We start from the raw sequence: 11,526 nt of genomic DNA, 5'->3' as shown, positions 1-11,526 counted from the left end.
AGAGGGAGAGAGGGAGAGAGGGAGAGAGGGAGAGAGGGAGAGAGGGAGAGAGGGAGAGAGGGAGAGAGGGAGAGAGGGAGAGAGGGAGAGAGGGAGAGAGGGAGAGAGGGAGAGAGGGAGAGAGGGAGAGAGGGAGGCGCGGCAATGCGGCCGCGGTGGAGCCTCGGCAGCAGCAGCAACCACAGAATAGAACACCGAAATCCAAAACCAACTGAACAGCTGCAACTGAGGTGTTCATGGGGAGTGGTTGGGTGGATGGCCCCAGCGGCCCTTTCGGTCCGCCTCCCCACTTACCAAAAGGAGCCATCGCTGGTGGGGTTGAAGTCCAGGGCTGACTTGACCTGCGAGGGATGAAGGGAGTGAACAATCAGAGTCAAAGCCGAAGCCGGGGCCTAAACCCCGACAATCCACTGGAACCCGAGCCACAAAGCAGGCGGAGGAGCTAGGGCATGGGGAGGCAGTGCAGACAGCGAAGCCGCACGATGCGTCGTGGACCAAAATGTGGAGGTCTTCACCACCTTGGGATTTCGTTCCCACAGCGGGCTCTTGTCGCTCCAGGAGCCCGTCCACTCAAAGGTGCCCCAGGGGTTCCGGAGCCGCAGAAACCTCTTGTCGTCTGCCTCTTCTGCCCTGATGATGCTGTAGGCGTGACCCTGCGTATGTGTGTATGCGCGTGTGTCCAGGGGCAAGGAGTCAGTGAAATGGGGGACATTGGGGCAACAGAAAGAGCTGAACACTTGTGACTCGGGGGAATCGCCCTCGCAGCCCTTGCGGTATGGTCCATTAGGACATCACGGGGATCCCAACGAAGGAAGCCACTTCTTAAGTTACAAGTTACAAGTGCCGCACGAGTGCGGGGGCGTCCTTCAAAGGCCATGGACTATACATATTGAAAGATGATTCTAACGTACAACCGACGGTGGTTTTGTGGTCCTGCTACCTAGACCCCGCCCCATCCAGCCACCCGACATCCCTGGAGACATATCAACCATCACCACCAACTGGTAGGCCGTGTCCCAGGCCAGGTGAGCTTCCCCACACCACAGAGCAATACACCGATAAAAGAAAAACCGAAGCTGACAGAGGCGTCCCATGCCGGGGACCCCGACGCAAGCCTTCTTTCCATTTCCCTCCGTGCACCATTTCCTCAGCTCCAATCGCTCCCACTTTCGCCCCGACGCGCCCTTGCCGGGCACTTGGAACCACTCCGTCACCCCCACAAGCTACACCTCCCCCCTTACACACGCACACACCAACCTGCACGATGCCATGGATGCTCTGAGTGTCCCGCCCACCGGCATTGCTGGCGCCAATGGTGCTGCCGTGGCGCAGCTCCCATTTGATCGACTGCAGCCACAAAGGAAAAAACAACAGCAGAGTAAATAGCATGACGAGGAGGTCGCATTTCTCCGGTTCCGGCCCGAGGCATCGTCGAAGAAGCGGTTTTTAGGAGGAAGGAAAATGGAAAATGGACAGGGCCCCGCCGCCTCATCACTCACGCACCCGAAACATGAGGTCGTGGTTGAAGGGCTCGTCTTGAGCGTACACCAGCCGCAAGTCATCCCCAGGCGCAGCGTCCTTGGGCGGTGGTCCACGTGACAGCTCCAGCCTTGTCCACAACTGCTGGTGCCGCTGCTTGCCCCTACTTTTGGCGTCCTGATAACAGACAGCCGGTCGCAAGAGGGCAGGTGCATGTGTGGGCGACCGGGTCGTTGGGAAGGGTGCCCCACGGCGCGCAGAGGGGAATGTTGATGTTTCCATTGTGTGGATGGGTGGATGCCTGGATGGGTGAAGTATTACCAGCGTGTGCTGCTGCGCGTTAGGGTGTTGAGGCACTGCGCCTGAAATACGAAACAAGAATCCTCTCCATCCCCGGCCTGATCCGGCTCACTTGGGGTGAGGGTTCACTAAGACAGAGAAACCCGGAAACCCTGTACAGACCCTACCCCTCAAGGCACGAGCCCCTATTAGCAAGCTGGGTCTCTCAACCCGATTCTCCGTTGTGGGGGAGCGGGCAGGGTCTCTTTGTGTGTCTCTGTGTGTGTGTCTATGTGTGTCTATGTATGTGTGTGTCTGTGTGTGTGGGGGTAAACACGCTTGAGCGACACCAGTGCACGGGGTGTTCCGCGCCATGCGCTTGTGGGGAGGTGCAAAGACAGCAGAAGCGTGCGGAGGGAAAAGGGTGTCACAGGGTGGCGGCACACGAAGGCTTTGCTTGGACGACAAGAGCTCAACAGCCCCTCACCATCAGCTGCTACATGAACAACAACAACAACAAAGAAGCAGCACCACCGCCATCTGCAACTCCGGGAACGATGGCAGCAGGAAGGCTGTAGAACAGCAGCCGCGGAGTGGAGTCGCGCTCATCAACCTCATCAACCGCCTTCCTTCTGCCTCCTCCTCCCTGCCTCCCTGACTCCCACCTGGTCTTCTGCTGGCGCCTGCCTCCCTGTCTCCCACTTACCCTGACGTCCCCCAGTCGGAACAGGCACACAAAGTCCCCGGTGAGCACCTCCAGCGCCTTGATCATCAAGTTTCCGTCCAGGGAGGCGTAGTCCTTACCCTAGGGTGGGGCGGTGGGGGGGGTTGATCTTGTTGTGTCCGTGATGGTGGTGGTGATATCAAGACGTGTAAGGCATAAGCAAAGTGCGCCAAGAAAGCTAAGTAAACACCGACACCAAAACTCCAGCAAGAGGCAAATTTGCAGCGCCACGGCCGCGCACCATGAACTTTGCCATGGCCTTCTCTAGCAACATCACCCATGCCTCGTCTCCCTGAGGCTTGGCGAACAGCGGTCGCCCGTCGGCAGCACTGTGGATGGGTGGGGAATCACATGCAAGCAGCAGCAGCAGCAGCAGAAGCAGCAGCAAAGAATCAAATGTCGCTGTCCAAAGCACCAACTGGTGGGGTTTTGACGTAGGTAATAAGCTATTATTCCCACCCATCCACACAAGAGGTCCCGCACAGGAAGGTGAGTCAGCCACTACTCCACCGCTTGGTGGGTAGGTGGGGTGCCCTGCCCCCTTGCAATTGCACAGGTAGATTGCGCAGGGTCAGCAGGTAGGTCAGTCAATCGCATTTTGGGCAGGAAGGTCACCGGCTAACACTACCAATGCAAGCCAACTAGGTGGAAGCGAGAAGAGGCAAGTGGCCGTGTGGAGGTAAAGACGGCAATGGCGGTAACGGCGTGGTGGCGGCAACAACGACAAAGGCGACGGCACAGTAGTGACGATCAATCTTCACCCCTTTTCCGGGGATTTTTCTCCTCTGGTAAGGCCAACCTGCCCCTCAAGAGCCAACTTCGCAAGAACAATCCTTCGCAGACGGAGACCTTGCTGACCCAAAATCAAGCCAGGGGTCGTTTGCGTGCGGTCCACACCCATCCATATACCTGCTCCCCTCGCCCCGAACCCACGGATCACTCTCGAGCACCTGCACGGAATCCAATCGTCGACTACAACCTTCTCCCATCTCCGCGTGGTGCCGTTAAAAAGCCGGAACTTGTACCTGCCGAATGCGTTGTACTCTCGAGTCACAAACACCTTGGTCACATCGCGGTCGGAGGGCGGGGCGGGGCCATTCTCAGATGCAGGCGCGGGGCCCCAGGCGGTTGTGTCTATAGGCATACCACCCAACTTCCCGTCCGCCCGCCTAGCGAACCGTTGGTCCGTATGTCATTTGCTACTTCGCCACGTAGGATCTTCCAGGTCGTAGTTCCAACGGCTCACGGCAACCAACGGTAGGTGCAGCCCAACGGCTGCGCCCTTCACGTCTAGGACATGTGTACCTACCCCCCGGATGTTAGCCATCCGCCACCACAACACGCTGCCCCCAACCACCGATGAACGGTTTCCACCCTCCTGATCCCCCCCTTCTGCGTCCCCTCCCATTGCCGTCCATTCCATCCCCATCTTGCTACACCCTCATCCTTCGCACCCATTCTCATGCCCGCCCCGGGCCTTCCCGACGCCATTCATCCACCTACAGCCACCCGCCCAAGCACCTGCTGCACAGCTCCCTCCTGGTTTGCGAGACACGCCAACGCCGACATGAGCCAACAGTCCCCCAGCTGACCCTGACAGATGTCGGAGGGGTGGATGCCGTCTGCCGCAAGACGCCGGTAGGCAGGCAGCCGGGCAAAGGGGCGTGCGTGCGGTTCAGCACGTGTTGGTTGGAAAGCGACCACAGCATCCGCAGCAAAACAGCGGCGGTGAGGCCTCCAGGGAACCCCCACCAATAATGTGTGCACGAGAGTCCGGAACAGAGGGTGCCACTGCCGTTGTTGCTGCTACTGCTTCTGCCGTTGCTGCTGCTAGTGGTGTTGTTGCTGCTACTGGTGTTGCTGCTGCTACTGGTGTTGCTGTTGCTACTGGTGTTGCTACTGTTTTGTTGCTACTGCCGTTGCTGGTGTTGCTACTGTTGCTACTGCTGTTCCTACTGCTGTTCCTAATGCTGTTGCTACTTCTGTTGCTGCTGCTGTTCTTACGGCGTTTCTCCGCCAATCCAGCGGAGGAGGATGGGGGAGCACCGGCAATAGTTTGATGTGCACCAATGAATGCTGTTTCGGTCGGTACGCTTTCTCCTCCTCGTTAGGACGTGGTTGGGAGGTCGTGACCTCCCGGGGGAGGTATAAGCAGTAGCATCGCCATCGCCTACCCAACTATGGCAAGCTCCAAACTAATCCGCCGCTGCTGTGGCTTTGAGGACCGCCGGTATCGTATTTGCAAAACTCCACAGAGCACCCGGTTCCCTTATGTATGCATCCAAAATGGTACAGGTGACCCACGGGTCGAAAATGCAAAGATGCAAAGCACCAAGCTCCGCAATCTGACACGCCACGCGTGAGCCAGACGGCGGGTCCGCCTGGTCCTGCTTAATCCTGCCTGGTCCCCTCCCCTCCGCTCCTCTCCCTCCTAGGTGCTCGTGGTGGGGCATGATAAGGGTCTGGCTGTCCTGTCCCTCCTTAATCCTCTCCTGCTCGAGATTGAATTTACCACAGCACAACGGATTCCATGCTCGGTGCTTATCATACCTGCGAAAAGTCGTACGGTGGCCTTGGATTTGGAGCCGGATGCTGCGCCCGGCTTGCCTTTCTCCTGGGGTGTAGCCATCGAGCAGATGGCCCCAATGCGGCGCCTGTGAATGTGTGCGTGTGTTACAATCGGTGGAGTAGCAGGGGGTGAGGAAGCCCCATGGCCCTGCGGCTGCGAGTGTATTGGGGTTGGCGCTCAGAAGACGTGGCAAAGTTGTACAGTTGCCTTACCCTGGGGGTTAACCAAAACACTGAGCTGTTTTCATCCGGCTCGGATACTCGAGCTGCAGCCAAAAAGCCTCTAAGAACCGAAGACAACGAGCAAGGTTTCACACCCGCACTCTCCCAGCGATGCAGCACGTCTACTGTCTGACCCGTCATAGATGCAGAAGTGCCAATGGAGGCATTACAAGGAAAGACCTCGGGTGGTGTGCGCATGCAGGACGCAGCACAGGCGAGTCAGCACAGGCGGCGCGCTCTCACCAGACCACCTGCTTGTCCAGTTCCACGCCCGACTTGCCCTTCAAGATTCCAATGCTGCGATGGTCGTGTGGAAAATTCCGGTCCTGCAGATCGACCAAGTCGCGGTGGTTGGGTTGGCTGCGCGGCCCAGCTCAAAAAGTCAGCACAACCTCAGGTTGGTCATGTGGATAACGTGAATCTAAGGACCTACGGATATACTGCCAAGGGCTGAGGGCCAGCCTCGGGACGACTTTCCTTTTGCGACATTACTCTGTACATACCGGATTGCGGATCGTGGGATGTCATATGCTTTGATGGTAATTTGGGCGTGGCAGCAGAATAGGCTATGTAGTATGGTGCGTGGGTAACAGTTAAAGCGACCTGAGGCATGTCCCTGCCCATGAGCGTACTAAGTATAACCTTTATGAACATCGGGTTTCGGGTTGTGTTGTCAAGTCCTTGACGACTTCAAGTCGCGACCGCGACACACCTTGTATGTACACGAGCAACACACACACAAGCCACAGAAGACGCCCCGGCCAAGACGCTCGATGTATGCAGCGATCATTCCCAATACATAGATCCTGGTTGCTTGCGAAAGGATTGGCAAGGGGTTCAATTTGCAAGGGTTTTTTGCATATGCGCAGTTGGTTCGACATGGGTATTACATCGAAGAGGTGCAAAAAGGAATAATATGAAATTCAAAGAATTATCTGAGGTTGTCTATTGTGGATGCAGCGAAAGAAGCAGGGATGCTGACCGGCAAGTAAAACAGTGACCGATGGTGTCAAAGCGAACCGACTTACTTGAATGCCATGAATAATAAGATGAAAGGTGCAAATATGTACTTGGCAAAGCAACAGCAGCTTATGCAGCTGTCCTCCTTTTCCTGTTCTTGTGTGCGGGAAGACTTGGCCATAATTTCCACAGTTTCACAGTACAGTAGGTACAAATAATAAATTTAACAAGAATGTTGTAGGATGGCAATCGTCCCCACTACTTAAAGCATTCCCTTGCAGCTATGCAATGCCACGAAGTGGTTAAGCCGTCGCGCTTTCAAAGAGGATGCAGCAGCGTGCAGCCCTCTATTGGGTCAGATGCAAGATGGATAAACCGCCTTTAAGGGTGGATGGATGGATGGATGTTACAAGCTTCCGCGAGCTCGTACGGCCCAAACGAACCCGGAGGCTCATGAACCGCTTTGACAGCGCCGTCGATAGGGAAAAGAAAAAAGAGAAAAAGTAAACGAAACAAACAAAACAAACAACAAAAAAAGAAAGTTTTACGCGAGAAGAAAACGAGTGTTTATGAGAAAGAAAAGCGTCAATTTGACTCTGAAACACAATTGCCTGTTACCGCCGAGAAAGTTAGGCAGTTAGGTCCTCATGCCGGGAGTAAGTAAGGGTAAGGAAATTTGGGGGTACGGGAACATGCGGCTTGGAACAGCGGTACCAGCAGGGGCTCTGCTACGGGTAATAGATAGCGTTTTTAGTGATCATTCATATAAATGCCTTAATGTTTGTATGTGTTTGAAAGTAAGCAACGCGGTTTTACAAGGCGTCCACCTTGTCAGCGGAGGGCACAGTTGTGTGCTATGCCGTGCGTGCTGAGGTGGCTGGCTGGCAGGGAAGGCCCGTGTGATGTTGGTGCGGCATAACTGCCCATAAACCTGTACAGCTTGTTATTGTCTGCACAAGAGCAGGAAAGCCTACTGCACGTTTGCCAAAGTTAAGCGGTTTTAAGATTCAAGGTTAGTGAAGGTCGGGCGCGGTTGTACAATATACAGCGACCTATAAGGCCCGTGTCCCCAGGGCCGAGGTCTTATTAGTCGGCTGACGCATTGCTTGTGATATCTTGGCTATATCCTGGTTTTGTAATTCGCCTTCCTGTTGGTGCCTAAGCGTGACGGTTCTGTCCCTTTTTCTTTCTCTCCCCCCCGCCCCCTCTCTCTCGCTGTTCAGTTGCTTTTAATGGTCAGTCTCCATCTGTCATCACTCGGCTGCCTTAGCAGTGTGGCAATCGGACGACAGGACCGTTCTTGTGACTGCGCAGTTAACCATCTGCGTCAGCAGCCTGCAGCCTGCAGGGTCATCAGACCCGATGGCATAAACACGTCGGTTGGGTGCAAGTGGTGCGTCGGTGGGTTGCCGTACATGTGGGTTTTGCCGTACGCGTGGTGTCTTGGGGCCGCCCTTGACTATACATACTGGCTAGGCACGGACCCAGCTGAGCGTGTGGCGCTGGCACAATCTACGGGGCCCTGAAATTACAGTACGGAGCCTGCGATTACGCTACGCACACGCATACATACATGCATACATATATATACATACATACATACATGCGGCAGCCGCGCCTCTTCAAGCAACGTAACTTCCACCTCCATACCCAATTAGAACAAATATAACATCTTGCAGCCAGCGTCACACGCAGTAGGCCGCAGTAACTCAAAAACATCCCAAACCAAAAGGGATTGCACGAGCTCGTGCAAGGTGAACGAGCACCTGTGTTTATACCACGACTTCAGAAAAGTATCGATTGGCGGATGCAGATCCCGTGATATGCCCGGGCATGTCACTACCACCTGGCAATGCTTACACCTGGCAAGAGCGCTCATGTTGCGTCATAAGACTGTCGCATCGAACAAAACAGGTGCGTACGACAGACGCCCCAAATTTGCATATTCCTATCCGTACAACAAAATGCAGAAGCATAAACATTCTCCCCTATAGGAGACCACCGCGGTCTCCTAAGTGCAGCACTCCGCTCGTTAGCGGCCGGCTGACCAGACAGCTTCAAATTTTCGCACGTATTTCGCAGTGCCCATCGTCACGCAGTGGCTGTGGATATACATATTCCCTATGTTGTGAAAGGCGGCTCTTTTAGGTTACCGCCGTCGTGCTTGTTTCAGCTTTATACTAATTCACGAAGTATTGGATTCACGCTGCACCGAGGCTGCCGGCAGCACCTTAGTAAACCATGTCGCCCCGTCCTCCTTTCCATGAGGTGCACATCTTCCTGCATGTTCATATCCTAGAGCAGGGCGCGTATAAAGCATGACAGCATAAGTATATCATAGCCACCAATGCAGTTGCAGCTGCCGGACAAAGTGATTTGTGTCGACCTGACGTGGTTGGTTGAGGCGGCGTTAGTTGTGCGCCCACCATCGGGCGCCTATTTGCCGCACATACAGCATTCCACCGCGAGCATGGTAGCACAATAACCAAAAGCTAAGGAACTAACTCAAAGGATAACAATAATAACTGCTGGCCTAGAATAATATATGCGGAAGTCTTGGAAGCCCGAGCTCTACGGCCATCGAAATACAAATTGAGTCCTCCCAGTCGACCCAGTCGACCTGGGTTCAAATCCGCCTGCCGGCTCCTCGGGTGTTTGAGGAGTGATGAAATGGGAGGTGGCCCCCCATCTTATGGACGGTGTAGGACGTGATAATATCAACTTGCGAGCCGACCAGGAAATAAGTTGATGCGCCGTTGATCCGCTAGATTTGGTTGGATGCTGGTGGTGAGTTGCCGAACCCAACGAATACATTCTGAAGTCGGATGGGGTGACGGATTAGGGTGCCCCTCTAGCAGGGGAGAGCAGGGACTGCCCCGGGAAAGGGGGCCGCTGGCGAAGTTAACCACCCTGTAACAACATAAAAAAAAACTGAGATATTGGGCGGCCGAGGCGGGCGCTAGCTAGGGTGTAATCTCATCAGCTAAACGACGAGCCTTGCCCTTAGTTTTCCATAAACGGATTGCTCGTATATTATGCTAGAAAGAATGTTGTATAACCTTCTCCAACCAATCCTTCATACGCTGCAGCCTTGGGCCATGCAAGTGCACACGCGCCCGCACGCATACTTAGCCGAAGGCACGCACAACCGATTCACCGCTTAGATCGGCCTCAGTACGCGTAGATAACCATTTCTCGGAAATAAACGTAGCAGGGCAAAAGCACTCCTCACTTACGTAAAATGTGCGTGTACAACGAACAGGTTCATGCGGGATGCGCTTCTGAATATCAGAGGCGGTAGGGAGCTGGATGTCAACAAGGGCCAAGCGTAGAATAAAATGTCGCCATGCTGTATATCCGCCGTACGGAGTATATATCCTCATACGGCGGTGAGCACGACAAGCGTCTCGACATGTTGACCGCACATCTTTGCAATGGCACATCCTGGCTAAAAATATATGACTTATAAGCAAACGTGCGAACTGGGAACCCGCAGAAATGTTCCAACTGCACTGCTGCGCTCCGTGTCCCAACGACAGCTTTGAAAGGAATTCAAAATTTCAATACTGCTATTGAATTCACCACCTTCGAAGGTGGTGAAGCCGTACTTGTTCATATCGAGCAAAGCAAGCGTACTAACAACAAAAGCGAGGCCAGCAGACCCGAGGAATGATGTCCTGCTGGGACAGGTCTTTGCCGACATGGACGCGCAGATGCTGCACGTCAAAAAAAATGATAAGCTGAACAAAGAAACTTTCCTATTCGTTGGATGTGTCGAGGCACATGGGTGCATGTCACCGCCTCGTCGAAATTGGACATCGCTGACCCTGCTGCAAGGCATCAAAGAACAAACGCAGCAAACAACCTTCGGCCACTTAGTCGCGTACTCACCCCCAACACGCCAATCCAAAGTCAAAGTGCCCAGACATCGGCAAAGAGTTCCCGAAGCCGGCCGGCTTGCAGAAATAGGATCATACGCCGTATTCGAAATTATACGAAGCTATCCGGCCCGAAGGACCGCCCGACGACCTGAGTCCGCGGCCAATGATGACAGAAATAGACCCGTTCCCGAAACCAGAAATACCCCGTTTGCCGATGTCTGTCAGCAACACGCTTTCCACGCCAAGTAACAAAGAACTTCCAGCCGGCAACTACCAAAGCAAAGGATGAACAACCAACAACGCAAGAAGAGCGTGTCATCTTAGTCGGAGGCTTCCTCCACACCCAAGACCTGCCCGCATGACAGTACGGTCCTGGACGGCGCGACCTCATACTCCTCTCCATCGTGTCCAATCCACGACGCCCGCGACGATGCGCGCTTTCTTACCCACGTAGGCGTTTGAGTGCACGATCTGACGTTTGTGCCATTGCGGGATATGCATCGGCTACGGGACGGCTATGCGACTTCTATGGAACGGTTTATTATGATCACCTATGAGGTCCTGGAGGGTCGCGTCCGCCTATGTGGAAAACGAACGATATGGACCTCTTTCCATTCCATGTAAAACAGGCACGCGCCTTGCGGGCAAAGCTAGTAGGGAAGAGCAGCCCGTCATCGTGATACGTAACATATACAATGACTTGATAGGACCCTCTGGGAACCGTCCAGCCATGAACACACAGATTCGCGTGGCCACTCCCGCGTCTCAAGCCATCAAGGCGTCTCGCCAAGGAAAGTGCGAACCGCTCAGCCGAACAATCCCATCGTCGTTTTCATTCACGTTTACATTCCTATCCCCAGATGTCAGCTCTCTCCACCCGCCCCGGCCCTGCCCAGACTCACAGCCTCTGTGAAGCCGTTACAGCTCGATATCCCGCCGTTGACCCTGGTCTGCTGCAGCGCCGGCGGCCAGCATCCAGGGGTGGCAGCGCAACTGCCGAACCGTGGGTCGTTCCTCCGGCAGATGGGCCAGCGCGGAGATGATGAAGTCACGTGCCCCAGGGGACACGGAGGCGGGGAATTTGAGGCCACCCTTGCCGAGCAGTATGGGCGGGAAGCCGACCAGCAGCTCGTACACCAAAACACCCACACTCCAAACGTCCTGGAGCGTAGAGGTGTGGGGGGGGGAAGCATGCAAGATGTGTCAGTCTTACATGCACCTGAAGAAGCACCGTGACGCCAGTTTTCGGGCCTCTGCCGTGTTGGGCCACGGCACGGCACGGGGCGACACGGCAGAGGCCAGAAAACCGGCCCTGAAGGGAAGGCTCCTGCGCGCAATGCATATTTCACGTAATGGAATGAGGCTTCAATCACGTGTGTTGTTTTGTCAACACGGAAGCCCACGCACCCAGCA

At 54.9% G+C, this 11,526-nt stretch overlaps 2 protein-coding genes across 2 annotated transcripts in view; both read right to left on the bottom strand.

The window, feature by feature from the left end:
- mot15 (uncharacterized protein) overlaps positions 1 to 6,413 on the bottom strand; it is a gene marked incomplete at both ends in the record, with an annotated part of 12,828 nt that extends 6,415 nt beyond the window's left edge. The window contains 11 exons of the mRNA XM_002947655.1: positions 295 to 341; positions 519 to 653; positions 1,258 to 1,347; positions 1,504 to 1,656; positions 2,465 to 2,563; positions 2,724 to 2,811; positions 4,787 to 5,136; positions 5,264 to 5,452; positions 5,524 to 5,598; positions 5,985 to 6,078; positions 6,301 to 6,413. Coding sequence (XP_002947701.1) covers positions 295 to 341; positions 519 to 653; positions 1,258 to 1,347; positions 1,504 to 1,656; positions 2,465 to 2,563; positions 2,724 to 2,811; positions 4,787 to 5,136; positions 5,264 to 5,452; positions 5,524 to 5,598; positions 5,985 to 6,078; positions 6,301 to 6,413 — 1,433 coding nt within the window. The remainder of the gene's footprint in view (positions 1 to 294; positions 342 to 518; positions 654 to 1,257; positions 1,348 to 1,503; positions 1,657 to 2,464; positions 2,564 to 2,723; positions 2,812 to 4,786; positions 5,137 to 5,263; positions 5,453 to 5,523; positions 5,599 to 5,984; positions 6,079 to 6,300) is intronic.
- A 4,420-nt stretch (positions 6,414 to 10,833) lies between these two features.
- The window catches only part of VOLCADRAFT_103603 (uncharacterized protein), a gene marked incomplete at its 5' end in the record, with an annotated part of 5,887 nt that continues 5,194 nt past the window's right edge, over positions 10,834 to 11,526 (bottom strand). The window contains 2 exons of the mRNA XM_002947654.1: positions 10,834 to 11,274; positions 11,333 to 11,440. Coding sequence (XP_002947700.1) covers positions 11,032 to 11,274; positions 11,333 to 11,440 — 351 coding nt within the window. The 3' untranslated portion in view covers positions 10,834 to 11,031. The remainder of the gene's footprint in view (positions 11,275 to 11,332; positions 11,441 to 11,526) is intronic.

Source organism: Volvox carteri, assembly GCF_000143455.1.
Source record: "Volvox carteri f. nagariensis unplaced genomic scaffold VOLCAscaffold_7, whole genome shotgun sequence".
Lineage (NCBI taxonomy): Eukaryota > Viridiplantae > Chlorophyta > Chlorophyceae > Chlamydomonadales > Volvocaceae > Volvox > Volvox carteri.
Note: the sequence above shows the minus strand (reverse complement) of the source record. Positions and strands in the feature narration are given on the sequence as shown.